The sequence below is a fragment of the Somniosus microcephalus genome, chromosome 25, assembly GCF_052327205.1.
Source record: "Somniosus microcephalus isolate GS21.2 chromosome 25, FLI_Smic_1.0, whole genome shotgun sequence".
In the NCBI taxonomy this organism is placed as follows: domain Eukaryota; kingdom Metazoa; phylum Chordata; class Chondrichthyes; order Squaliformes; family Somniosidae; genus Somniosus; species Somniosus microcephalus.
In genome coordinates this window covers 58,379,320-58,405,685 of record NC_141011.1, presented here as the reverse complement: position 1 = coordinate 58,405,685, position 26,366 = coordinate 58,379,320, and the positions used below count along the sequence as shown (strand labels likewise).

Here is a 26,366-nt window from a genome sequence, read left to right as displayed (position 1 = left end):
ACCCGGGGGTCCTTGTGCATGAAACACAAAAAATTAGCATGCAGGTACAGCAAGTAATCAAAAAGGCAAATGGAATGTTGGCCTTTATTTCAAGGGGGTTGGAGTATAAAAGCAGGGAAGTCCTGCTACAACTGTACAGGGTATTGGTGAGACCACACCTTGAGTACTGCGTACAGTTTTGGTCTCCTTATTTAAGGAAGGATATACTTGCATTGGAGGCAGTTCAGAGAAGGTTCACGAGGTTAATTCCAGAGATAAGGGGGTTGACTTATGAAGAAAGGTTGAGCAGGCTGGGCCTATACTCATTGGAATTTAGAAGAATGAAAGGTGATCTTATTGAAACATATAAGATACTGAGGGGGTTCGACAAGGTAGATGCAGAGAGGATGTTTCCCCTCGTGGGGAATTCTCGAATTTGGGGGCATAGTTTCAGAATAAAGGGTCGCCCTTTTAGAACTGAGATGAGGAGGAATTTCTTCTCTCAGAGGGTCATAAATCTGTGGAATTCTCTGCCCCAGAGAGCTGTGGAGGCTGGGTCATTAAATACATTTAAGGTGGAGATAGACAGATTTTTGCAAGATAAGGGAGTGAAGGGTTATGGGGAGCGGGCAGGGAAGTGGTTTTGAGCCCAAGATCAGCCATGATCTTATTGAATGGTGGAGCAGGCTCGAGGGGCCAAGTGGCCTAGTCCTGATCCTATTTCTTATGTTTTTAAACCATTTCTCCAAGGTCAGTCCTGTGCATAGTTCTGACCCAAACCACTGCTTATTCAAAATGCACATAAGCTCCACATTACACATTCAAATGTTGGTTCCATGCCATTGACACCTTTGGTTCAAAAAATCGACACATTCCCCAACTCATATTTAAGTAATATTTTCAGTCAGATCACATTGTTCAGTTGAAATCTCATTGGCAGTGTATGAACCAAAATCACATTTTAAGTGCTTTTCTCATTTCAAACATCTATTGTCATTCTTTTACCCATTATCATTTCAAACTATAATTAGCATATGATTTAGCTTCAGACCATTCCAACTGTTTCAACTCCATTACCAAAGGACAATTGCTGCGCACAGATCTGATTCAAACCACAATGCTAATACATAATTCAATATGACCAGCACATTCCCTATTCATATTTCAACTTCAAAGCCATTGACCATCTAAGGTTTTCAAATCAATATGTTCCCCCACATAAATCCAAGTCATATCTTGGCTCTCCTTTCAAATCACATTGCTTTTGATGGAAAAGGTTCACATTCCAACTGTTTTTCCCACTTAAATATTCTCATTTTTTCTTCTGTTATTTCAAAGAAGTAACCAATGGGCATTTGAGGGGTTGGTTATTCTGGCTTTTTTGTCCCATTACTTGGTGTGTTTGCTTGATCTGACTGGACTGGATGCTCGACTGTAATCAGCTGGAATAATAACGCACACAGACACAGCAAGCAAAATTAAATGGGATTGGGAATGACAAGTGACCAGATTATGTTCACTAAAATGATTAAATTATCAAAAAGAGACACTTCTTTGCATAAAATAATTCCACAGCAACTACTGTCAGCCTTTTACATTGGAGGCCTCCCCATAATCTTAAGTTTCATGGGTGCTTAAAACCGGTTTGAAACATTAAAGTATGACAACAGGTTGCATTTGTATAGCATCCCTCATGTTGGAATGATGTCTCACAACACTTTACAGCAGAGGCAACAAGAAATGGACACTGAGTGGGAGGGAAGAAGAGGCAGATGGAATTAGGAGATGGGGGTCAAAGAAACAGAAGAAGGGAAAGTTTTGAGGAGGTTTTTGAAAGCAGACAGGGAGGAGGTAAGGTGGAGGAATTTGAAGAGGGAGTCCCAGAGGGCATGGGTATGGCGATTGAAAGAATTGACACAAATGGAAGAAAATAAAAGTGTCAGCCGTGGCTCAGTGGGCAGCACTCTTGCCTTTGAGTCAGAAGGTTGTGGGTTCAAGGCCCATTCCAGAGACTTGAGCACAAAAATCTAGGCTGACACTTCAGTGCAGTACTGAGGGAGTGCTGCACTGTCGGAGGGGCAGTACTGAGGGAGTGCTGCACTGTTGGAGGGGCAGTACTGAGGGAGCACCGCACTGTCGGAGGGGCAGTACTGAGGGAGCGCCGCACTGTCGGAGGGGCAGTACTGAGGGAGTGCTGCACTGTCGGAGGGGCAGTACTGAGGGAGTGCTGCACTGTTGGAGGGGCAGTACTGAGGGAGCACCGCACTGTCGGAGGGGCAGTACTGAGGGAGTGCTGCACTGTCGGAGGGGCAGTACTGAGGGAGTGCTGCACTGTCGGAGGGGCAGTACTGAGGGAGCGCCACACTGTCGGAGGGGCAGTACTGAGGGAGTGCTGCACTGTCGGAGGGGCAGTACTGAGGGAGTGCTGCACTGTCGGAGGGGCAGTACTGAGGGAGCGCCGCACTGTCGGAGGGGCAGTACTGAGGGAGAACCGCACTGTCGGAGGGGCAATACTGAGGGAGTGCTGCACTGTCAGAGGGGCAGTACCGAGGGAGTGCTGCACTGTCGGAGGGGCACTACTGAGGGAGCACTGCACTGGCGGAGGGGCAGTACTGAGGGAGCGCTGCACTGTCGGAAGGGCAGTGCTGAGGGAGTGCTGCACTGTCGGAGGGGCAGTGATGAGGGAGCTCTGCACTGTCGGAGGTGCAGTGCTGAGGGAGTGCTGCACTGTCGGAGGGGCAGTGCTGAGGGGGTGCTGCATTGTCGAAGGGGCAGCACTGAGGGAGTGCTGCACTGTCAGAGGGGCAGTACTGAGGGAGCGCCGCACTGTCGGAGGGGCAGTACTGGGGGAGAGCTGTACTGTCGGAGGGGCAGTGCTGAGGGAGAGCTGCACTGTCAGATGACATGTTAAAGTATGGCCCTGCCTGCTCTCTCAGGTGGACGTTAAAGATCCCATGACACTATTTTGAAGAAGATTAGGGGAGTTCTCCCCGGTGTCCTGGCCAATATTTATCCCTCAATCACCATCACTAAAACAGATTATTTGGTCATTATCACATTGCTATTTGTGGGAGCTTGCTGTGTGCAAATTTGCTGCTGCATTTCCTACATTACAACAGTGACTATACTTTAAAAGTACAGCGCTTTGGGACGTCCTGAAGTCATGAAAGCCGCTATTAAAATGCAAGTCTTTCAAATGGAAGAATGACAGGGACAAGGGGCAGACCTGTGTTAGAGAAGCAAAGGGTGTGAACAGGGGCATAAGGATGAATAATGATCTTCACCGCGCGTCAATTACAAGAGAAATGCAGGGAACAGCACCATCCACTGTACAAGGCCTTCTTTGATCTCACAAAGGCCTTCGACACTGTCAACTGTGCGGGATTATGGAGTGTCCTCCTCAAATTTGGCTGCCCTCAAAAGTTTGTCACCATCCTCCGCCTACTTCACGACGACATGCAGGCCATGATCCTGACCAACGGTTCCACCACAGACCCAATTCACGTACGGACCGGGGTCAAGCAAGGCTGTGTCATCGCACCAACGCTCTTCTCAATCTTCCTTGCTGCAATGCTCCATCTCACCCTCAGTAAGCTCCCCACTGGAGTGGAGCTAATTTACAGAACAAACGGGAAACTGTTCAACCTCTGTCGTCTCCAGCCCAGATCCAAGGTCGTCGCATCCTCTGTCATCGAATTACAGTATGCAGATGACGCTTGCGTCTGCGCTCACTCGGAGGTCAAACTCCAAACCATCGTCAACACCTTCACCGAAGCGTACGAGAGCATGGGCATTACACTAAACATCCGTAAGACAAAGATCCTCTACCAACCTGTCCCCGCCACACAGTACTGCCCCCCGATTATCAAAATTCACGACAAGGCCTTGGACAACGTGGACCACTTTCCATACCTCGGGAGCCTACTGTCAACAAGGGCAGACATCGATAACGAAGTCCAACACCGCCTTCAGTGTGCCAGTGCAGCCTTCAGTCACCTGAAGTGTTTGAAGACCAGGACCTCAAACCTGGCACTAAGCTCATGGTCTACAGAGCAGCAGTGATACCCGCCCTGCTGTATGCCTCAGAGACATGGACCATGTACAGCAGGCACCTCAAAGCACTGGAAAGCACAAAGCTGCCTCCGCAAGATTCTGCAAATCCATTAGCAGGATAGGCGCACCAATGTCAGTGTTCTTGCTCAGGCCAACATCCCCAGCATTGAAGCTTTGACCACGCTCAATCAGCTCCGATGGACGGGTCACATCGTCCGCATGCCCGATACGAGACTCCCAAAACAAGTGCTCTACTCTGAGCTCCGACACGGCAGGAGAGCCCCCGGTGGGCAGAGGAAACACTTCAAGGACACCCTCAAAGCCTCCTTGAAAAAGTGCAACATTCCCACTGACACCTGGGAATCCCTGGCCCAAGACCGCACAAAGTGGAGGAGAAGCATTCGGGAAGGCGCGAACACCTCAGGCAGGATTTTCATTGGGCCGTGGAGTCGGGATTGGAGGCGTGCAGGGGGTTAAAATCCCAAAATCAGGGGTCCCGACCCCATCCCGCACCCAAACCTGCCTCCATGCCAGTTTCAAAGGAGGCGGGTACCCGCCCCGCACTGGGACCTGCCTACCCGAGGTGGGAAGGGATTAGTGCCAATTAACTGCCTGGTAACAGGTAGTTAACAGGCAGTTTTTAGCCTAATCCCTATTTTTAAGGGTGAAGTGTGGGATTCCCGATGGCTCCAAACCACGCCAAGTTAGAGGAGGCGGGCTCAACAAGGTCAATCAAGTTAAAATCGCGTGGATTGGCCGCATCTCGATGGAGGCGGGACTACAACCCCAAAAGTTGTAGTCCCGCCTCCAACTCGACTCCTGAATGAAAATCCTGCCCCTCGACCTCTTCGCCGGGAGCAAGCGGAAGCCAAGCGCAAGGAGCGCACGTCAACCCAAGCAGCCCACCCACCCGCCCCTTGAACCACTGTAGGTCCCACATTGGACTCATCAGTCACCTGAGAACTCATTTTTATTATAGAAGCAAGTCATCCTCGGTTCCGAGGGACTGCCTAAGGAGAAGAAGGACAAAGGGGGGTAAATGAGTTACGGTGGGATCAGACTGTGGAGCATTTGAAAGCAAGAACAAAAGTTTGAATTTGATGTGAAGGATCACAGGAAGCCAGTGGATCTTGGCAAGAATTCGGGTGGTGAAAGGGCACAACTATAAGTGGGTAATAAGAATACATAAGAAATAGGAGCAGGAGTCAGCCATTCGGCCCCTCGAGCCTGCTCCGCCACACGGCCCCTCGAGCCTGCTCCGCCACACGGCCCCTCGAGCCTGCTCCGCCACACGGCCCCTCGAGCCTGCTCTGCCACATGGCCCCTCGAGCCTGCTCCGCCATTCAATAAGATCATGGCTGATCTTCTACCTCATCTCCACTTCCCTGCACTATCCCCATATCCCTTGATTCCATTAATATTCAAAAATCTATCGATCTCTGTCTTGAATATACTCAACGACTGAGCCCTCTGGGGTAGAGAATTCCAAAGATTCACCACCCTCTGAGTGAAGAAATTTCTCCTCATCTCAGTCCTAAATGGCCGACCCCTTATTCTGAGACTGTGACCCCTAGTTCTAGACTCCCCAGCCAGGGGAAACATCCTCCCTGCATCTACCCTGTCAAGCCCTGTAAGAATTTTGTATGTTTCAATGAGATCACCTCTCATTCTTCTAAACTCCAAAGAATATAGGCCTAGTCTACTCAATCTCTCCTCATAGGACAATCCCCCATTCTCAGAAAATCAATCTGGCAAACCTTCGTTGCACTCCCCCTAGGGTAAGTATATCCTTCCTTAGGTAAGGAGACCAAAACTGTACACAATACTCCAGGTGTGGTCTCACCAGGGCCCTATATAATTGCAGTAAGACGTCTTTACTCTTATACTCAAATTCTCTTGTAATAAAGGCCAACATACCATTTGCTTTCCTAATTGCTTGCTGTACCTGCATGTTAACTTTCAGTGATTCGTGTACAAGGACACCCAGGTCCCTCTGAACACCAACATTTCCCAATCTCTCACCATTCAAAAAATACTCTGCTTTTCTATTTTTCCAACAAAAGTGGATAACTTCACATTTCTCCACATTATATTCCATTTGCCATGTTCTTGCCCACTCACTTAGCCTGTCTATATCCCCTTGAAGCCTCCTTGCATCCTCCTCACAACTTACATTCCCACCCAGCTTTGTATCATCAGCAAACTTGGATATATTACATTTGGTCCCCTCATCCAAATCATTGATGTAGATTGTGAATAGCTGAGGCACTTATCCTTGCAGTACCCCACTAGTTACAGCCTGCCAACCCGAAAATGACCTGTTTATTCCTACTCTCTGTTGTCTGTCCGTTAACCAATCCTCAATCCATGCCAGTATATTACCCCCAATCGCATGAGCCCTAATTTTGTTTCATAACCTCTTGTGTGGCACCTTATCTAATGCCTTCCGAAAATCCAAATACACCACATCCACTGGTTCCCCCTCATCTATTCTGCTAGTTACAACCTCAAAAAACAAACAGATTTGTCAAACACAATTTTCCCTTTCATAAATCGGTGTTGACTCTGCCCAATCCTATTATTATTTTCTAAGTGCCCTGTTACCATGTCCTTAATAATAGTTTCTAGCATTTTCCCTACTACTGATATCAGGCTAACTGGTCTGTAGTTCCCCGTTTTCTCTCTCCCTCCTTTCTTAAATAGTGGGGTTACATTTGCCACCTTCCAATCTGCAGGAACCTATGGAATTTTGGGAAATGACAACCAATGCATCCATTATCTCTATCGCCACTTTTATCAAAACCTTAGGGTAAGGACGCAGCCAATGGCATTCTAAATAAGCATAATTTATCGAAGGTCAGAGCTTGGAGAACGTTAGAGGTCGAATTTCAAGATGATAAAGTCACAGATTACAGGGGGACAGAGGTAAGGGAAAAGGCAGGGGACATTTGGAAAGTGACAGAATGGATGTGGGTGAAAAAAAATAAACTCCAGATAAAAGTATGGCAAGGTTCTGGACAGCCTAAAATACCTTTTTGGAAAGTTGATTGAGTTAAGAGGAAAGGTATGGGAGCTAATGGTTGCCAAAAAGGAAGGCATCAGTTTTATCTACAATGAATTGGAGGAAATTTTGATTCATAGGAACAGGAGGAGGCCATTCAATTCAATTCAATTTTATTTGTCATATATGCAGCAGACTTGTACTGCACAATGAAATGTTGATTTTTACGAGTCCTCCCAACATTGTAATAAATATGGCATAGCAATGATAAAAATACTAATAGAAATAGAGTAATAATAAATAAGACAACAGTAATAAATAATAATACATTATTCGTTCATGAGTCTTATGGCCTGGGGGTAGAAGCTGTTTCGAAACCTGCTGGTACGAGACCGTATACTTCGGTATCTTTTACCGGACGGGAGCAGGGCGAAGAGGTTGTGGCTGGGGTGGCTCGCGTCTTTGATGATTCTCAAGGCCTTCCCCCGGCACCTCTTGGGGTAGATATCCTGCACAGCAGGTAGTTCAATTCCTATAGTATGTTGTGCAGCTTTCACCACCATCTGTAGAGCCTTGCGGTCTGTGGCGGTGCAGTTGCCATACCAGGTAGTGATGCAACCGGACAGGATACACTCGATGGTGCACCGGTAGAAGTTGGTGAGAATCTGGGGAGCCATTTCAAATTTCTTCAGTCTCCTGAGGAAGAACAGGCGTTGGCATGCCTTCTTTCTTACAATGTCGATGTCATGGGACCACGTTAAGTCCTCCGTAATGAATACACCCAGGAATTTGGAGCTGCTGACCCTCTCCACCTCAGCCCCTTCAATGTAGATTGGGGTGTGTCATTCAGCCCCTCAAACCTGTTCCGCCATTCAATTCGATCATGGCTGATCTGTATCTTAACTCCATCTACCCACCTTGGCTCTGTAACCCTTAGTATCCTTGCCTAATAAAAATCTATCAATCTCAGTTTTTAAATTTTCAATCGACCCCCGGCCTCAACAGCCTTTTGGAGAGCGAGGTCCAGATTTCCACCACCCTTTGTGTGAAGAAGTGCTTCCTGACATCATCCCTGAACAGTCTAGCTCTAATTTTAAGCTTATGCCCACTTGTTCTGGACTCCTCCCAACAGAGGAAATAGTTTCTCTCTATCCTATCAAATCCTTTTAATCATCTTAAACACCTCAATTAGATCACCTCTTAATCTTCTGTACTCAAGGGAAGATTCATCCAAGATTTGATGTTGGACAGGCAGTTGGAGAGTCAAGCAATAGTCTTGGCACCAAAGAGGAGGTGGAAAGATAAAGCCGAGTGCCACCAGCACATGTATGGAACCTGATCCTGCGCTTCTGTGTTGAATCAGCTGATCTCAACCAGGGTGGCAATGGGAATGTTAAAACTGACTTCAGCAGGGACCCTGGCTAGGAATGCGATTACAGCTAGGGGTCCCATGCCTGATTGATATAAAGTGATACTTGCTGAAAAGTGCAGGTATGTGGGTGTCAGGATGAAGAGAAAATCAAGCTCAGCTCTGATACCTTACATTGTTGAAGGGGCTCTCTGGGGTCACCCAGAAACAATGGCCAGAATGGTCTCATGGTAGGTGCCAGTACCTATGGAACCATACCCCAGCAGGAGTCAAAACCTTCAGACGATGAAGATTGGAGTAAAGGGGTGAAAATCAGCAAAAAGAAAGAGTTGCATTTTTGGTCGCTTGGCTCTGTACTGGACATGTATCTGGCTGTCTCTGATAAAGAGTATTATCTGATATGCATCCCATAGTTCCTTAATGATGGATTGTTTGATAGATTTTTGGGAATATATCTTCGCAGAACCACATATGCCACATATCTTGATGGAAAGTGGAGACATGACACCTGATGAATATGAGCAACACTTAAAAGGAAGAAGCGATTTCATCAAAGGAATCAAAAAGGACCCCAGCTCAGAAAAAAAGGTAATAAATTATTTCTGATTGTACAATGAGGTCAAAGAATGGCCCAGAACTTCGGGTCCCCACGGGTGAGTACGCACGGGGTACTCACCCGTAGGCCCAATGGAAGTGCCGGTTTCCTGCATGCACTGCGCATGCGCGGGAAACCGGCACTTCCGTTCCCCTGAAAGAAGGGGTTCAGAGGTCGAACACGTGCGCAGGCGAGGCTGCGCGTGCGCATCGAACTTATGTTTTTTTTTGCAGGTTTTCCCAGGGGGGTAAGTCTCCAGAAGTTACACATATAAAAAGCAGTCACAAGGCCTGCTTTAAAATTAAAACATTTTTTCCACAGGTTTATTATTTTTAAATACTTTAAAGAAAGGTAAGTTTATTTTTAGCCCCGTTAGAAAATAAAATTATGTTTTTCAAAAATTTAAATTATTGTTTAAAATAGTTATTTCATGTAATTTATAGTTCATTTAAAAAATGTGATTTAAAAAAAAATTTATTTGAAGATTTAGTGATGTTTTGGGGCTCATAGTATTTATAAGTTTGACAGCCCTTCCTGTCAAACTTATGAATGAAGCATTCCCTGCTCCGATTGGCTCCCCATGGCCCACGTGATCCCAGGGGATGCATCAAACTAACTGCGCCCCTGGGATACGCAAGCACTGCGCGCCGGCAGTTGGAGGAGGCCCAGGATCGGAATCCCACAGCTCAATGGCTGGCGCGCTAGGTAAGTGCAGGTCAGGGGCTTGCACCGCGGGAAGCCCCCGACCCGAATTTTTGGGCCATTGTCTTTAGTTTCTAAACACCAAAGCAATAAAATTCCGACTTGGAGCCAATACAGTACCATGTATCCTCTCCACCAATTCCAGCTCCCTCCCCAGCCAACTCCAAACCCCCTCATCCTTCTCAACCTCTCTCTAGCCTGTGACATAATCGACCACCTCATTCTCCTCTAACACCTCTTCTCCATTATCCATCTTAACAGACTACGCTTGCTTGCTTCCACTCTTATCTATTCAATTGTAGTCAGAGCATCTCCAACAATGGCTTCTCTTCCCACACCTGCACCGTTCCCTTTATAGTCCCTGGAGGTTCCAACCTTGGCTCCCTCCTCTTTGTCTGCGCCCTCTTGGTGACATTATCATCTGAATACATCGGGTCAGATTTCACAATGCTTTCCTGGCTAGCCTCCCTTCCGCCACCCTCCATAAACCTCAGCTCATCCAAAACTCTGTTGCTCGTATCCTATCCTGGACCAGTCCTGTTCACCCATTACCCCATGCTCATTAATCTACAACAGTTCCCAATACCCCAACACATCAAATTTAAAATACTTAGCCTTGCATTTAAATCACTTCCTGGATTTTCTCAATGGAGACGAGTTGGAGGCGGGGCTGCTGCTTGTCGGGTCAATGTCCCACCTCCATCATCTTCTGGCCAACCAGAGGGATTTTCCCCTGATTGACCTTGTTAAGCCCGCCCTGCGGGCTCAGCAGGCTAATTAGGGGGAAGTCACTGACAGAGCACATCAACGTCAGACGTGTTATCTGTCAAGACTTCTTGAAAGAAAAAATGCCAGCGTTTGACAGCTCTGAAGCTCCCAAACACTGACATTCTCTGTAGTTTGATGAGTCCTTTTGTTCAGGACTCATTAAACCTTTCAACTTTGTAGATTTCAGATGGCTGTTGGGTCGGAGGATCCAACAGGCAGTCTGTGAAATCGACAAGGAAGATGTCGGGTCTCCCAATCCAGGGTGGATGAAGACTGTAGGCAGAAAACAAGGTAAGTGAACATTTTTTCACACTTAGCACTCATTTTCCATACTTATCAGTCCACACTTGCACCCATCACTCATCTCTACATCTTACTTCCAGATGCCTCCGACACCCGCAGACCTCCTTCACATCTCCTCCAACCCGGCGGGGTTCTCCGAGGTCAGGATGCCTTCACCTGAGAAGGTAAAATGGCACGAATCCCTTTTTCTGCCTGTTAACTCCCTGTTAACAGGCAGTTAAAAGGATTTAATCCCTTTCCCGCCTCCAGGAGACGGGACCCGAAGCAGCACATCTTCCCGCCTCCTGGCAAAAGGGCACGGAGGCGGGATGGGGCGGGTTTGCCCTCCGCCCCCACTTTCTGCTACTTTACCGGCAGTCCCGCCTCCATGCCCGCCTCCTCGGGGCTGAGAAAATCCAGCCCTCTGTGTCCTATCCTATCCCTGTAATCCTCCGGGATCTCTGCAGTCCTCCAACCCTGATTAATGGGCATATTTCATCCTGAGAAACTTCTCTGAAGCATCAATTTATTGTAAATGAATTTAAATCAATTCTTGCCATTTAATAAATGGGGGCAATTTGACAAATGGAACACTTTCATTTCTCCAAGTCAGAATTACTTATTAGGCAGCATAATGGACAAACGTTATGGTGGGAAAAAATTAAAAAATTATGGAACAAAAAAAAATACATCACAAAACAAAAATAGTCCTGGGAAAAATACAAAGTACTCTCAGAAATATGTAGCACATATTTGCGTCAAGCACATAAACAGTTTTGTTATTTTTCTTCCCTTCAGTTTTCTCCACTGCTTCCGGCGGGAGTCTGTTCCCACTGTCACGTTTCAGCAGGGTTCCCTGGATAGACACCCTGTTGTTGTGTCCGTGTATAATAAGACACAGACTGCAGGAGAACAGTACAACAGGTGTTTACTAAACGTGGCTCACACTGGAACTGATCTGTACAGATTACTACTCAGTGCTATATACAGGTGTGGTCACTGCCGGTACTGCAGTATACATGAGCTGTAAAAGATAGTTCCCCCCTTAAAGGTATATACATTACAATTCCTCCCCTTTTAGATTAACAGTACCATAACACTCATTTAACAATTAAATATCAAACTAATTACAATTAACACTTTTAACATGCAACATTAGCTGAAAATAGTCTATTTATATATTCAGTCTTTGGGGAGGCTTCCTGATCCTTTCTGGATAGTGCCTTTCCCGAGTGTCTTGCTCTTGGTGTGGAGGCGAGTCTGGCCCCCTGTCGTCGGTTGGTTCATCCGCTTCCGATGCTACTGTTTCTGGGGTAGATGCAACCTGTACGTCGGGTTCATCGCCAGGTACGTATGGGCGAGGCATGGGGTTGACTTGTTCCTGTGACTCGAGGATCTGGTCAGCATGGCATCTCACGATGCTCTCCCCAACGTCCACTGTGTACATTAGTGGGCCCTGCCGTGTGCATATCGTTCCTGGCTGCCATTTTTCTGTTCGGTAGTCGTGTGCCAAGACTGGTTGCCCTACATTGAAGCTCCTTGTTGGCTTCTCATGGATGTGCTGGAATTGCTTACTCTCAACATCTCTTCGTACGTTTGGTCTGAGAAAATCCAGGCGAGATCTTAACCTTCGGTTAAAGAACATCATGGCTGGGGCCTGGTTGGTGTCTGCATGTGTCGCATTCCGGTAGGCGAACAGGAAATTGTCCACCTTGTGTTGCAGCGGAATGTTGTCATTGTACATAGCCTTTATTGCCTTCTTAAAGGTTTGTATGAACCTCTCAGCCAATCCATTTGTGGCTGGATGATACGGGGCGGATGTGTAATGCCTTACCCCATTCTTTTTCAAGAACCTCCGGAACTCTTCGGACACATACTGTGGTCCGTTGTCGGAGCAAATCTGTTCTGGCAAGCCATTCCTGGCAAAAATGGTCCATAGGACTGCAATAGTTTTCTCCGTGGTGGTGGAGGACATTTTGATGACCTCAGGCCATTTCGAATGCGCATCCATGGCTATTAAAAACATTGAGTCCTTGGAGAGGCAAGGATTAATCAGGGATAGACAACATGGCTTTGTCAAGGGAAGATCATGTCTGACTAATTTGATTGAATTTTTTGAGGGGTGACTAGGTGTGTGGATGAGGGTAACGCAGTGGATGTGGTATACATGGATTTCAGTAAGGCCTTCAATAAAGTCCCGCACAGGAGACTGGTCAAGAAGGAAAGAGCCCATGGAATCCAGGGTGCCTTGGCACATTGGATAAAAAACTGGCTTAGTGGCAGAAGGCAGAGGGTGATGGTCGAAGGTTGTTTTTGTGACTGGAAGCCTGTGGCCAGTGGGGTACCACAGGGATCGGTGCTGGGTCCCTTGCTGTTTGTGGTCTACATTAATGACTTGGATATGAATGTAAAAGGTATGATCAGTAAGTTCGCGGATGATACAAAAATTGGTAGGGTGGTAAATAGCGAGGAGGGTAGTCTCAGTCTGCAGGACGATATAGATGGGTTGGTCAGATGGGCGGAACAGTGGCAAATGGAATTTAACCCGGAAAAGTGCGAGGTGATGCACTTTGGGGGGACTAACAAGGCAAGGGAATACACAATGAATGGTAAGACCCTAGGCAAGACGGAGGGTCAGAGGGATCTGGGTGTGCAAGTACACAGACCCCTGAAGGCGGCGGAACAGGTGGATAAGGTGGTAAAAAAGGCATATGGGATACTTGCCTTCATTAGCCGAGGCATAGAATATAAGAGCAAGGAGGTTATGATGGAGCTGTATAAAACACTGGTTAGGCCACAGCTGGAATACTGTGTGCAGCTCTGGTCGCCACACTACAGGAAGGATGTGATAGCTTTGGAGAGGGTGCAGAGGAGATTCACCAGGATGTTACCAGGGCTGGAGCGCTTCAGCTATGAAGAGAGACTGGGCAGATTGGGTTTGTTTTCCTTGGAGCAGAGGAGGCTGAGGGGGGACATGATTGAGGTGTACAAAATTATGAGGGGCATAGATAGGATGGATACTAAGGAGCTTTTTCCCTTAGTGGAAGGGTCAATAACTGGGGGGCATAGATTCAAGGTAAAGGGCGGGAGGTTTAGAGGGGATTTGAGAAAGAACTTTTTCACCCAGAGGGTGGTTGGAGTCTGGAACTCACTGCCTGAAAGGGTTGTGGAGGCAGGAACCCTCACAACATTCAATAAGCATTTGGATGAGCACTTGAAATGCCATAGCATACAAGGCTACGGACCAAATGCTGGAATATGGGATTAGATTAGACAGGGCTTGATGGCCGGTGCGGACACGATGGGCCGAAGGGCCTCTATCCGTGCTGTATTACTCTATGACTCTATGACTATGACTCTATGAATGGACCAGCAAAATCAATATGCACCCGTTGCCATGGAGATGAGGGCCACTCCCATGGGTGTAGAGGGGCCTGTGGTGGTGCATTTTGGACTTTCTGGCATCCTGAGCAGCTCTTGGTCAGGTCCTCGATTTGTTTATCGATTCCCGTCCACCACACATAAGCCCTGGCTAGGCTTTTCATTTTTACCCCTCCCAGATGACCCTCATGAAGCTCATTGAGCACTCTATCCCTTAACTTGGGTGGAATTACCACGCGGGATCCATACATCAAGGTCCCCGGCACACTGACAGCTGTTCTCTCCTTGTCGAGAATGCTGGCAACAGTGAGTCGCCATGTGCTGGCCATCCCTTCATCGTCAAATCATATACACGAGATAGTGTCGGGTCATTTCGGGTTTCCTTTTCGATACAAGCGTTAGTTACCGGTAGGTATTCAACTATAGTCGAATGGAATATTTCGACAGGATCCACTGCTGGTGCTTCCTCCACAGTAGGCAGTGGCAGGCATGATAGCCCATCAGCATTTCCATGCTGTTTCGTGCACTTATATTCAATCTCATAGTGGTGCGCCCCTAGAAAAAGTGACCATCTTTGTAGTCGTTGCGCAGTCATCACCGGAACGCCCTTCTTTGGATTAAAAATGGAGACAAGAGGCTGGTGATCAGTCAGCAAGGTGAATTTCTGCCCGTGCAGATAGTGATTGAACTTTTTCACTCCCCACACTAGGCTGAGGGCCTCCCTGTCAACCCGGGCGTAGTTACGCTCGGCTGAGGTTAGTGATTGTGACGCAAAGGTTATTGGCCTCTCTGAGCCGTCCGAGAATTTGTGCGACAGCACCGCTCCAATGCCATAGGGTGACGCATCACATGCCAACTGAATTGGTAATGCTGGGTTGTAATGGGCCAATACCTCTTTTGATGTGATTAGTGTTTTGCTCTTCTGGAAAGCTCGTCTACATTCGTCACTCCACTTCCATGGCACCCCAGTTTGCAGTAGGGTGTTCAGTGGGTGTAGTATTGTAGACAAATTTGGCAAGAACTTATGGTAGTAGTTTACCAGCCCGAGGAACGACCTCAGTTGTGACACATTTTCCGGTGCTGGAGCCTTGACTACTGCCTCAATCTTCTCTGGGGACTTATGTAATCCCTCTTGATCGATAACGTGGCCACAATACGAGATCTGTTTTCTAAAAAACTCGCATTTGGTGCGGTTAGCTCCGAGCCCATATTCGTGCAATCTAGTGAGCACCTGCTCCAGGTTGGCAAGGTGATCACTGTCATTTTCGCCCGTGACCAGGATGTCATCCAAATAACACTGGGTCCCTGGGATCCCTTGCAGGACTTGTTCCATTGCCCTCTGCCAAATAGCCGGAGCTGATGCTACCCCGAATACCAGCCGGTTGTATTGGTAGAGACCTTTATGGGTGTTGATTGTGAGGTATTTTTTTGATGCTTCTTCTACCTCCATTTGCAGATACGCCTGGGCCAGATCAATCTTAGTGAAGCGTTTCCCTCCAGATAGCGAGGCGAAAATATCTTCAATCTGCGGAAGTGGATATTGTACGGTGTGAAGGACCGGGTTCACTGTTACCTTAAAGTCCCCACAGATGCGAACCTTCCTTGATTCCCCAGGCATGCTGCTCAACGACTTTTTCATCACAGGGACGATGGGTGTAGCCCACTCGCTCCAGTCTACCTTGGACAGTACACCTGAATGTTCCAGACTCTCCAGCTCTGCTTCGACGGCTGGGCGGATCGCATAAGGTACCGGTGTGGCCTTAAAAAATTTTGGGCTTGCGTTTTCTTCAATTTTAATCATCGCTGTCATGCCTTTTAGTGTTCCGAGTCCTTGCTGGAACACTTCTTTCGCGTCAATTAGGATCTTTGACAGTCGCCCAGGTGTGATGTCGTCATCCTTTTTGTCAGCCACAGTCAGTGCCTGTATGGAATGCCAATCCAGTTGTATTTTCCGGATCCATTCACATCCCAGTAATGGTGGTCCTCCATCTTGCAATACATACAGGTCTAGTTTTGGTGTTTCCTTACCGTTATATATAACGGTCACCCTTATTTTTCCTTTGGGGTAGACTTTTTGCCCCGTGTACGTCTTCAAAATAATTTTTGTGTCTCTCAAGGGTATGTGTGAGAATAGCCGCTCGTAGTCCCGTCGGTTTATGACTGTTAGGGCTGATCCTGTGTCCCATTCCATCTTTACCTGGACTCCTGCTATCTTGAGGGTGACCCAAATGGTTCGGTGATCCTCCGTTGTGATCACATTATGTAGTTTCAGACAACTCAGTTCCCTGCTTTCAGAGTCGTTATCACTCTTTTGTTCGTCTGAACTATTCTCCGTCATCTTATGTACCTTCTTGTACTTTCCTTAGGTAGGTTTCTTATTGCTGGTTTTCTTTCCCGACCTGCAGACTCGTGCTATGTGTCCTACTTTTCCACACTGTCTGCACACTTTGGCCTAGAAATTCGGTTGGCTTTGCGCCCAGTTTTCGCCCAAAGAGGGCTTTTGCGCCACTTGCTAAACTTCCCCCGATATTCAGCGGTGCGGTAATGGCGGCGTTAGCCAGTAGCGCTGCGCCGCCACTGATGACGTCATCGGTGTGCGCAGTGCCCCGCTACCGCCCCGCTACCGGCCCGACCGCCATATTGAGTTGCGGCCGCCTCTTCCGCGGCGGCCGCAAACAGCGACCAGAAAACGGGGCCTACCTGATGCGGTAGTGGGGCGAGTTAAGGCGGATGTGCGGCCGGCCGCTTTTTCGGCGGCCGCCTGCCCGCACCTCCTTCCCCGGCCTCCTCCACCACCCCCCCCGCGGCATTGCCGGCTGTTTTCCGGGAGCCTGGCACTTCTCCGTGGTGCCGGGCTCATTTGCCGGCACTAGCGAGCGGCGATCGCGCTGTTGCAGGCACCTCCCCCTTAAGAGAGGGAGGAAGGCCTGCAGTACCGCAGCCTGCCGCTCCGCAGCGGGTGGCGCTGCGGCACTTAGCGCGCCGATATTCAGTTTCAGCGCCCCAAGCGGGGGCGCTGAAACCCTTGATTTGCGGCCGGCTTCGACTTGGGGCGCTGAAACTGAATATCCGGCGGGCGCAAGTGGCTCCGCGCGCAGCGGTAATTTCTGGGTGCAAGCGAGCTGGCCGCCCCAAAGTCAATTTCTAGCCTTTTGTCTTTGAACCAGCAACCATTCTGGTCGTGTGTTATTCTGCCGCAGCGATAGCACTTCTCTGTTCCATATGACATTTCGTTTGTGCCATATTCTTGCGATCTCTGTTGTATCTCTGCAGCGCCCCGTGCTGCTGCTTCATATGATACCGCAATGCTGAAAGCCTTTTCCAGCGTAAGGTCCTTTTCAGATAAAAGCCGTTTCCGGGTTCCTTCACTTTGAAGCCCACACACAAACTTGTCCCTTAAGGTATCTGCCAGTCCCGCTCCAAACTGGCAGTGTTTCGATAGTTTGCGCAGTTCTGTTAAATAATCAGCATTGCTTTCATCCTTATGCTGGTTCCGTTTGTGAAACTTGAATCTTTCTGCTATCAGCCGCGGTGTGGGGTTTAAATGTTCCTGTAGTATCGTTACTATGTCTTCAAAACTCTTTTCCATTGGCTTCGTTGGGGTTACTAGATTTTGTAATAAACCATACGTCTTTGCACCCATTAAATTTAACAATACCGACCCTTTCTTGTCATCTGACACCTCATTTGCCTTGCAGTACACCTCTATTCGTTCGACATATGTAGTCCAATCTTCGACTTCATTGTCAAATGCGGTGATACTGCCACTCTTCGGCATTTTGGGTGTGGTTTAAAATGGCGTCTCCCAATGACTTAAAATGGCATCTACCGCGCTTTCCTTCCTCCCCCGCTGCTGCCAACGCCGCTCCCGGCGGTTCTCGTGGCAATGGCGGCGCCCTGTAGGTTTCGCGCGCTTCTCCTGCGCTGCTGCCAACACCGCTCTCGGCAGTCCTCGTGGCAATGGCGGCGCCTCACGGGTTTCTGTGCGTCTCTCTCTCCCCCATCGACGCTGCTCGGCCCTTTGCTGTGCCACTCGGTCGGGCTCTAGCCCGCCGCTTTCCAGGAAGGTTCTGCGCACTACTTGTTGCCAGCCCATTTCGCTGGACCACCTCGACTGGAAAGCCAAGCCTGGCTCTCGACAGCCTCACCCGCAATTCTCGAGTCTCTGCTGGATGACTGGGCGGTTGCCCGTGGTCGACGCCCGAGTCTCTGGCCTTGAACTCCAATCCACTGATCTCCAGGAACGAATCCCCGGGAGGTGATGCAGAGTTGCAGGTCGGTTCGAACTTGCCTTGTCGCCAATGTTGTGTCCGTGTATAATAAGACACAGACTGCAGGAGAACGGTACAACAGGTGTTTACTAAACATGGCTCACACTGGAACTGATCTGTACAGATTACTACTCAGTGCTATATACAGGTGTGGTCACTGCCGGTACTGCAGTATACATGAGCTGTAAAAGATAGTCCCCCCCTTAAAGGTATATACATTACACCTGTGGGGACTTGGTCTGATTATTTCCCTCCTTTCCTAGCCTTGGGCTTCAGGACTAATCGATACAATCCTACCAACACCTTAACCGAGACCAGTTAACTCAGCACAAACTCGGGATCAAACCTTCGGCCTTCCATGTCCATATGGTTCTGTTCCAAACTTGCATCTATGCAGCATCCTATCATGTTCAAAGCACTTTGCATCCCATGAATCACTGTTGTTAGTTCCACACTGGACTGAGCATGTACCAACACAGGCCTCAGGGAGTTATTCAAAGAACCAACAGTTACTCGGCTCCAGCAGTCTGTCCCTTTAACAAAGTGAGGTCCCAAATACCAACGCAAGAGGCGGTAGCACCAGGTATCTGCCCCGACCCGCGACCAACACAGGTAAACAAAAGCAAATACCGGGAATCTGAAATAAAAGCAGAAAATGTTGGAAATACTCAGCAGGTCAAGCAACATCTGTGGAGAGAGAAACAGAATTAATGTTTCAGGTCAATGACTTTTCGGCAGAACTGCAAGTAGAGAAAATGAGGGGGATGGAGTGGGGACTGGGGGAGGAGCAGGGGGAGGGGGAGGGGTGGGGGCTGGGGGGAGGAGGTGGGGGAGGGGGATGGGGTGGGGGAGGGGGAGGGCTGGGGGGAGGAGGTGGGGAGGGGGATGGGGTGGGGGCTCGGGGAGGAGGAGGGGGAAGGGTGGGGGCTGGGGGGAGGAGGTGGGGAGGGGGATGGGGTGGGGGCTGGGGGGAGGAGGTGGGGGAGGGGGATGGGGTGGGGGCTGGGGAGGAGATGGGGAGGGGGATGGGGAGGAGGTGGGAGAGGAGGTGGGGGAGGGGGAGGAGTGGAGGCTGGAGGGAGAAGGAGGGGGAAGGGGAGGAGTGGAGGCTGGAGGGAGGAGGTGGGGGGTGGGGGCTAGGGGGAGGAGGCGGGGGAGGGGTGGGGGCTGGGGGTGGAGGTGGGGGAGGGGGAGGGTTGGGGGCTGGGGGAGGAGCAGGTGGAGGGGGTGGGGGCTAGGGGGAGGAGGCGGGGGAGGGGTGGGGGCTGGAGGGAGGAGGGGTGGAAGGGGATGGGATGGGGGAGGGATGGGGAGTGGGATGGGATGGGGTGGGGGTTGGGGGGATGGGGTGGGGGGGCAATATCCAATTTCTGGGGTTCAGTGAATAGGGTTCACATGGAAAATTCAGATCCTACACAGATTGATTATTACTCTATTTATGTTTCTTCATCTGGTCAATTAAATTTATGCTTTATTCCTGACAGACTGAGATTATTAGAAAACGGCTAAACAAGGATATTGGACACAACCCTGTTATCATGATGAACTTCTGTCCTGATTTAAAGACTGCCCACCCAGATCTAAGGATGGCACAGGGGGAATTTATTTTTCTAATAGACCGTAGTGGAAGCATGAGTGGAGTGAACATCAATCGTGTCAAGGTAATGACTACAAGTTAGGTCTTTGCTATTCACTGTTTGTTGAAGGGCACAGTGCTGAGTTGCATCTAGTTCCTGAGCCATTCTCATGAATGCTCCAACATGTTGCACTATCAAGTGATGGAACATGGGTCTGTTCCAGAGTTTCTCCACACAGTGAGATCCGAATTTCAAATGTGCTACACGGGGTAGTTGCTGATAGAGGTCAAGCATTTCCTCACAGGAATTGGAGAAAAACCTACAGTCCCAATGGTGCTATGGTTTTAAGAATTCTCTTTCACTTGCACTATGGATGCTGCCTTTCACTGGACAGCAGAGAAAATAATTCTGAATCCAGTGCTGGCATCATTGACCAAAAATGGAAGCCCAAATACATGTGGAGCATTGGGTCTGCTGAGGACCTCAGATGAAGAGAACACAGGCCACATTATTAGTAGCTCTGACCTAAGTGAACTAATTCAGTGCCTTAATTTCTGCAGATATTTTGATCAGCTGACTATTCTAGAGGTTAGTGCATCCTAAACCTTAACGCTTATATGAGAATAAAAAGACAGTATAATTTGTGTTATTTTTCTTCCCCATTTTCTTTTCTGAATCTCCCAGCACCAGAAACCATCAAATGAAAGCACACACCAGCAGATGTGCTGCTGTCTCAATCATGTCACTATGGAAATTGGATAGTAGGTAATAATTAATAACAGCCCAGGGTAACTGACCCTGCGAATCTTCCTCCTCCTTCTGTGAGGGAGTACTTTGGTATAACTTGGGTTGAGGACCCTGCATGATGAATTGCAAGGACAAATCTTTGTTCATGGAACTGGTGCTTCATGTATGACTGTAACACCCCCTCCTCCCCCCACCAGTGAAGTATATGCAAATGAATTGTTAGTTCAGTTTGTTCAAACATTTTCTGCTCACAATTGCTTTTTAAAATTATGTGAATGGCATAAATTACTAGGAAATAGAATCTCTGCTATTTAATATACCTTGGGTGGGTAGAAATGAATGGCATTAAAGTTTAGACACTGGCCCTTCATTCTGGGAGGTTGGTATAAATCCAACTTAGATTGATACGAGAATAGTCTCCACTATTCGGTAGTTGTTAGGGTTCCAGGTGAAATGGACTTGCATTTCACAACCACCGGACATCCCAAAGCGCTTTACAGCCAGTGAAATACTTTTTGAAGTGTAGTCACTGTTGTAATGTAGGAAACGTGGCAGCCAATTTGTGCACAGCAAGCTCCCACAAACAGCAATGTGATAATGACCAGATCATCTGTTTTAGTGATGTTGATTGAGGGATAAATATTGGCCCAGGACACCGGGGAGAACTCCCCTGCTCTTCTTTGAAATAGTGGCTGTGGGATCTTTTACATTCACCTGAGAGAGCAGATGGAGCCTTGGTGTAACACCTCATCCAAAAGACGGCACCTCAGACAGTGCTAGCACTCCCTCAATACTGCACTGGAGTGTCAGCCTAGATTTTTATGCTCAAGTCTCTGGAGTGGGGCTTGAACCCATGACCTTCTGACCCAGAGGCGAGAGTGCTACCTACTGGGCCACAGCTGACACTTTTGGGCACTCTTAATCCGGTTTTACTGCTCCATGTCCACTGAGCTGCAATTCACCCTCTCCTGTTCTTAGCAAAGGATTGCTGATTAGAGACAGGGTTATCTAAGCTCCAGTCCTATAAGTGAAAAGATGCTATTAAAATAGAGCGTCTTTATTGATGGGGAAGTGCCTGGCCTTTAACTTGACAAATGCCCATTGAATGACATCAGCTGCACACTGTGCAGGGCAGCACAAGGAGCCCAATCTCACAGAACTCTGTAGCACAGATCATTGAAACAGGTCTTAGACTGGCTCTCAAGGAAGATATTTGCTGCAATAGTGGCTCCTGACAACAAGTTACTGAATAACACTGTCATATAATTATAGTTATTGTTGATGATATCACGGTGAATCATACTTCAATAATGGATATTTGCTCTTTCTATGAATGTGATTTAATTGTTGTACTGACAACACTGCAGGGCATAAAATGCATATTAAACAAAAAATGACCAATTTTTTGCTGATCCTGATAAGTTAAACTTCTAGCTCACCTTTATGTTTCCATTAATCTGACACTTTACCATGTTTGAATTCTCTTGGTAAGCTATTATGTCTGTTATTCATCACTACAACAAATACAGTTCATAATTTTGGGCTGCAGATAATAAAAAGTGACAAAGCAGGCAAGTATTACTGGACTTGAATGCAAGATATGATCAAAAGGATTAACTACAGTTTTGCTTTGCTTTTTTTCCAAAAATCTTGCAGGGTCCTGTGGAAACATTATGGGGGTAACCTTCAACTTTGACCAGGCGAAAACTGCCAGTATGGGATTGGCTGCCCCAGCTCGATTATCCTCCCCAGTACCGCCAGTTTTCCATGTCCCATCATAATTGAAAGTTACTCCTTATATAAGGGAACCAGAAAGAGGATAATAATGAGATCAGTTTTGCAAGTTGCAACTTTACATTGTCAATTACTTTTCATGGCCTTTCACTGATCTGTGCCTTGGAATCACCACATCGCTATCATACAAAGAAGATAAAGAGTATTCTTATTTAGGACTCTACCCAGTTTCTGATGGTAATGCCCACTTTATGCCTGAAAACAGGCCGTTACTAATTGGCAAATCTAACAAGTACAATATAACTATCTCTGAAATCTTTATAATTTCTCACACGCTGTTAAGGTGGCTTTAGCAGCCCTTCAGTGAATGATCCCTGATTCACTGCATTCATTATGATAAGCATGTGTTTCCAAAGTAACAGATTCACCAGAGAATTCAAAATGTCAGGCAAGGTACAGCCGGCAGTGTTATTTGGTTTATTACCATTATATAATGAGATAGATTCTCCATTAGGACAATTAAATTCTCACAAGTGTTTCGATAGTAATGTCTGCAGAACTATTGGGAATATCACTTAATCTACTATTACATTTTAGAATAGAAAGAAGAAATAATCTGAATAAAATTGTCATTCATATATTCAGTAGAAATGACCTTTATAACCTACAATGACCATATTAACACTAGGGCATCTTACTGTTAAGAGTAAACAATCATTTTGAAATGAGTAAAATCCAACTCTAAATGGCTCGGCCTGCTAATGAATGCAACAGGAGATTTCTTACCGTGAATAAGAAATAACTAGGAAACTTTCCATGGATGAGAGAGGTCACTTCCCTAACACAAATTGTACACTTCATTGCTGCATGCCACTTTTATTCCCACTCTAAGATTTCACCCTTCATCGGTTATTTATGCTGATGGAACCACTGTGCATTTCATGCTTGCACACTAATAGTGCGTACAACGGATCTTCTGTCACTTTGTATGGTCAGTTAATTTTGTGCTTTCCATGCAAACCTTGGCTGGCTGATGGGAAGGAGTGCCCTGGGGTCGCAGCAGTTCTGGAAAGAAAGAAAGAAGAAAAACTCGCGTTTCTATTTCACCTTTCATGACCTCAGGATGTCCCAAAGTGCTTTACAGCCAATTAAGTACTTTTGAAATGTAGTCGCTTTTGTAATGTAGGGAATTGGGGCAGCCAAATTGTCGCACAGCAAGGTCCCAGAAACAGCAATGAGATAAATGACCAGATAGTCTGTTTTTTGTGATATTGGTTGAGGGATAAATATTGGCTAGGGTGACGGGAGAACTCTTCGAATTGTGCCGTGGGATCTTTTACATCCACTTGAGAGGCAGACGGGCCTTGTTTTAATGCCTTATCTCAAAGACGGCACCTTCACCAATGCAGCACTCACTCAGTACTGCATTGACCTGTCAGTCTAGATTATGTTCAAGTCTATGGAGTGGAGTTTAAACCCAGAACCATCTGACTCAGAGGGGAGATTGCCACCACTGAGCCAAGGCTGACACATGAGTCGCAGAAATTGCTGATTGGAGGGCAAGCTTGGATCGCTCTGCAGTAGATGATCCCAGTGCCTGGGACCGCATGGACCTGCCTACAAAAAAACTGACATTGAAGCACCTACACTTCATGCAATTATTTTAGAGTATGCAAAGCACTCTGCTAACTCTGGAGGCACTATCAATGAATCCCTCAGTCCCAACCTCTTAGCCTCTCCATCGCCTACATCCACCTCCATAATAACACCTGTCTCTGACCCTGCTTAAGCCCACCTGCTGCTGAAACCCTTACCGATACATTTCTTACCTCTAGACTGGACTATGCCAATGCTCTCCTGGCTGGGCTCCCAGCTTGCACCCTCTGTAAACATGAGCTCATCCAAAACTCTGCTGCTTGTATCCTAACTCACACCAAGTCCCGTTCACCCATCACCCCTGCGCTTGCTGAAAACCCTCTGCGCTCCTCCAATTCTGGCCCATTGTGCATCCCTTATTCCTTTGCCCCGCCATTGGTGGCCGTGCCTTCAGCTGCCTGGGCCCTAAGCTCTGGAATTCCTTCTCTAAACCTCTCCACCTCTTGACCTCTCTCTCCTCCTTTAAGGTGCTCCTTATATCCTACCTCTTTGACCAAGCTTTTGGTCACCTGTCCTAATGTCTCCTTATGTGGCTTGGTGACAAATCTTGTCTGATAACACTCTTGAGAAGCGCCTTGAGACATTTTACTACGTTAAAGGTGCTATATAAATGTTGAGTCGATTAGCCTCTGTGCAGTGATGCTTAACTGACTAAGTGAACTGCACCGCACAGTGGAGAGCTGAGCTGCTCGTGACAGAGGTCTTAAGCCCAGGCAGATCACCTTGAGCTACATTGAGCAGCATCCTCTCTTATTCGGTTTAAACTTGCTGGGAGATTGGACTGAGAGAGCATGAGTGACCTTACTGCTGCCCACCACCAGCTCCCACACTAAGAAAATGCCCAGTAGCAGGGAAATAGCAAGAGTTGGTGTGGATGATGGCACTGTCTCTCAGGACAATGTCACATCCATCACACCTAGCTGCTTAGTTCAAATAACTTGTGATGTTCCAGATAGCAGGCTGGTCCAGGCACTGCAGCAGTAGATGTGGCACCAGGAGTTGCAGGACCATCTGACGGGCCAGCAGGAGGTACTGTACCATTCCAACCCTGAGAGGCACTGACTAACACTTGACCATCAGCTGCTTCACTTCCACCTTCCATTGGAGAGTCACTGACATGAAGGACTGAGTTAGGTAGTAGAAGACATGTACTATCCACTTTCAGAAAGGGCAAGCACTGAGACAAGACACACTGGCCTAGAAATTGGGTATAGCCCCGCTTGAGGCGTTAGAACTGGCGCTGTGCAAAGTTTATAGCCAGACGAAACTTATCGCTGCCTGGCGAGATATTGGGTTGCATCGCCCCCAAAGGGGATTGAGGCGCTAACTCAGACATTGCACGGGGCTCCTAAGGCGCAAAAGTTCAGGCGCTACCCAATATCGTCGCGGACGGGCGCAGCGCAGGTGATCTCAATTACCAGAAACCACGAGACTTCCAGGCGCCGGCCGGCTCTTAAAGGGGTGGGTCAGTCAGCCTGAGCTGCTACACTCAACACCCTGTAGGCCTCAGAATCGGCGCTCGCCCTTCTCTGGCGCAAGAAACTTGGTGAGGATGGAGAAGGTGAGACAGAGAGCAGAGCGCTTCAGCACTGAGGCCCTGGACCACTTGGTGTCTGCAGTTGAGCGCCGTCGAGATGTTCTGTATCCTGACAATGGCAAGAGGCCGAATCAAAAGGCTTACCGGCGATCTTGGAGGGAGGTTTCTCAGAGGGTCAACTCCAACAGCTTGGCGACCAGGACCCCTGTTCAGTGCAGGAAGCTGATGGCTGCAGTGGGGAGGTTGCCTCAGTCAATAGATACACTGGCAAAGAGTGTGTTGGACTTCGGGGCAACAATGGAGAGGACTCTCCAGGGCTTTGGGGCAACAATGGACAGGACTCTCCAGGGCTTCGAGGCAACAATGGACAGGACTCTCCAGGGCTTCGGGGCAACAATGGAGAGGTCTGTCGAGGGCTTTGGACCAACAATGGAGAGGACTGTCCAGGGCTTCGAGGCCGCTATGGAAAGGACTGTTCAGGGCTTCGGACAATCCCTGGAAAGGTCTGTCCAGGGCTTGTCCGAGGCAGTGGAGCGGTCAGCACCGGCCTTGTCCGAAGCAATTGAAAGAACTGTCCAGGGCTTCTCCGAAGCACTGGCACCTGGCTCACAGGTCCTCACTGCTGCCACGCAGTCACTTGCCGGCCTCGTCCACACCCAGATTGAGGCAACGCGAACTCTCACTGCAGCCACCCTATCTGCATCAGCTAGGATC

The 26,366-nt window shown here is 48.0% G+C and overlaps 1 protein-coding gene across 1 annotated transcript in view; it reads left to right on the top strand.

Moving 5' to 3' along the window:
- Positions 1-26,366, top strand: part of vwa5b1 (von Willebrand factor A domain containing 5B1) — a 308,019-nt gene that overhangs the window by 74,012 nt on the left and 207,641 nt on the right. The window contains exons 6-7 of the mRNA XM_085967564.1: positions 8,866-8,990; positions 19,886-20,062. Of these exons, the coding sequence (XP_085823690.1) occupies positions 8,866-8,990; positions 19,886-20,062 (302 nt within the window). The remainder of the gene's footprint in view (positions 1-8,865; positions 8,991-19,885; positions 20,063-26,366) is intronic.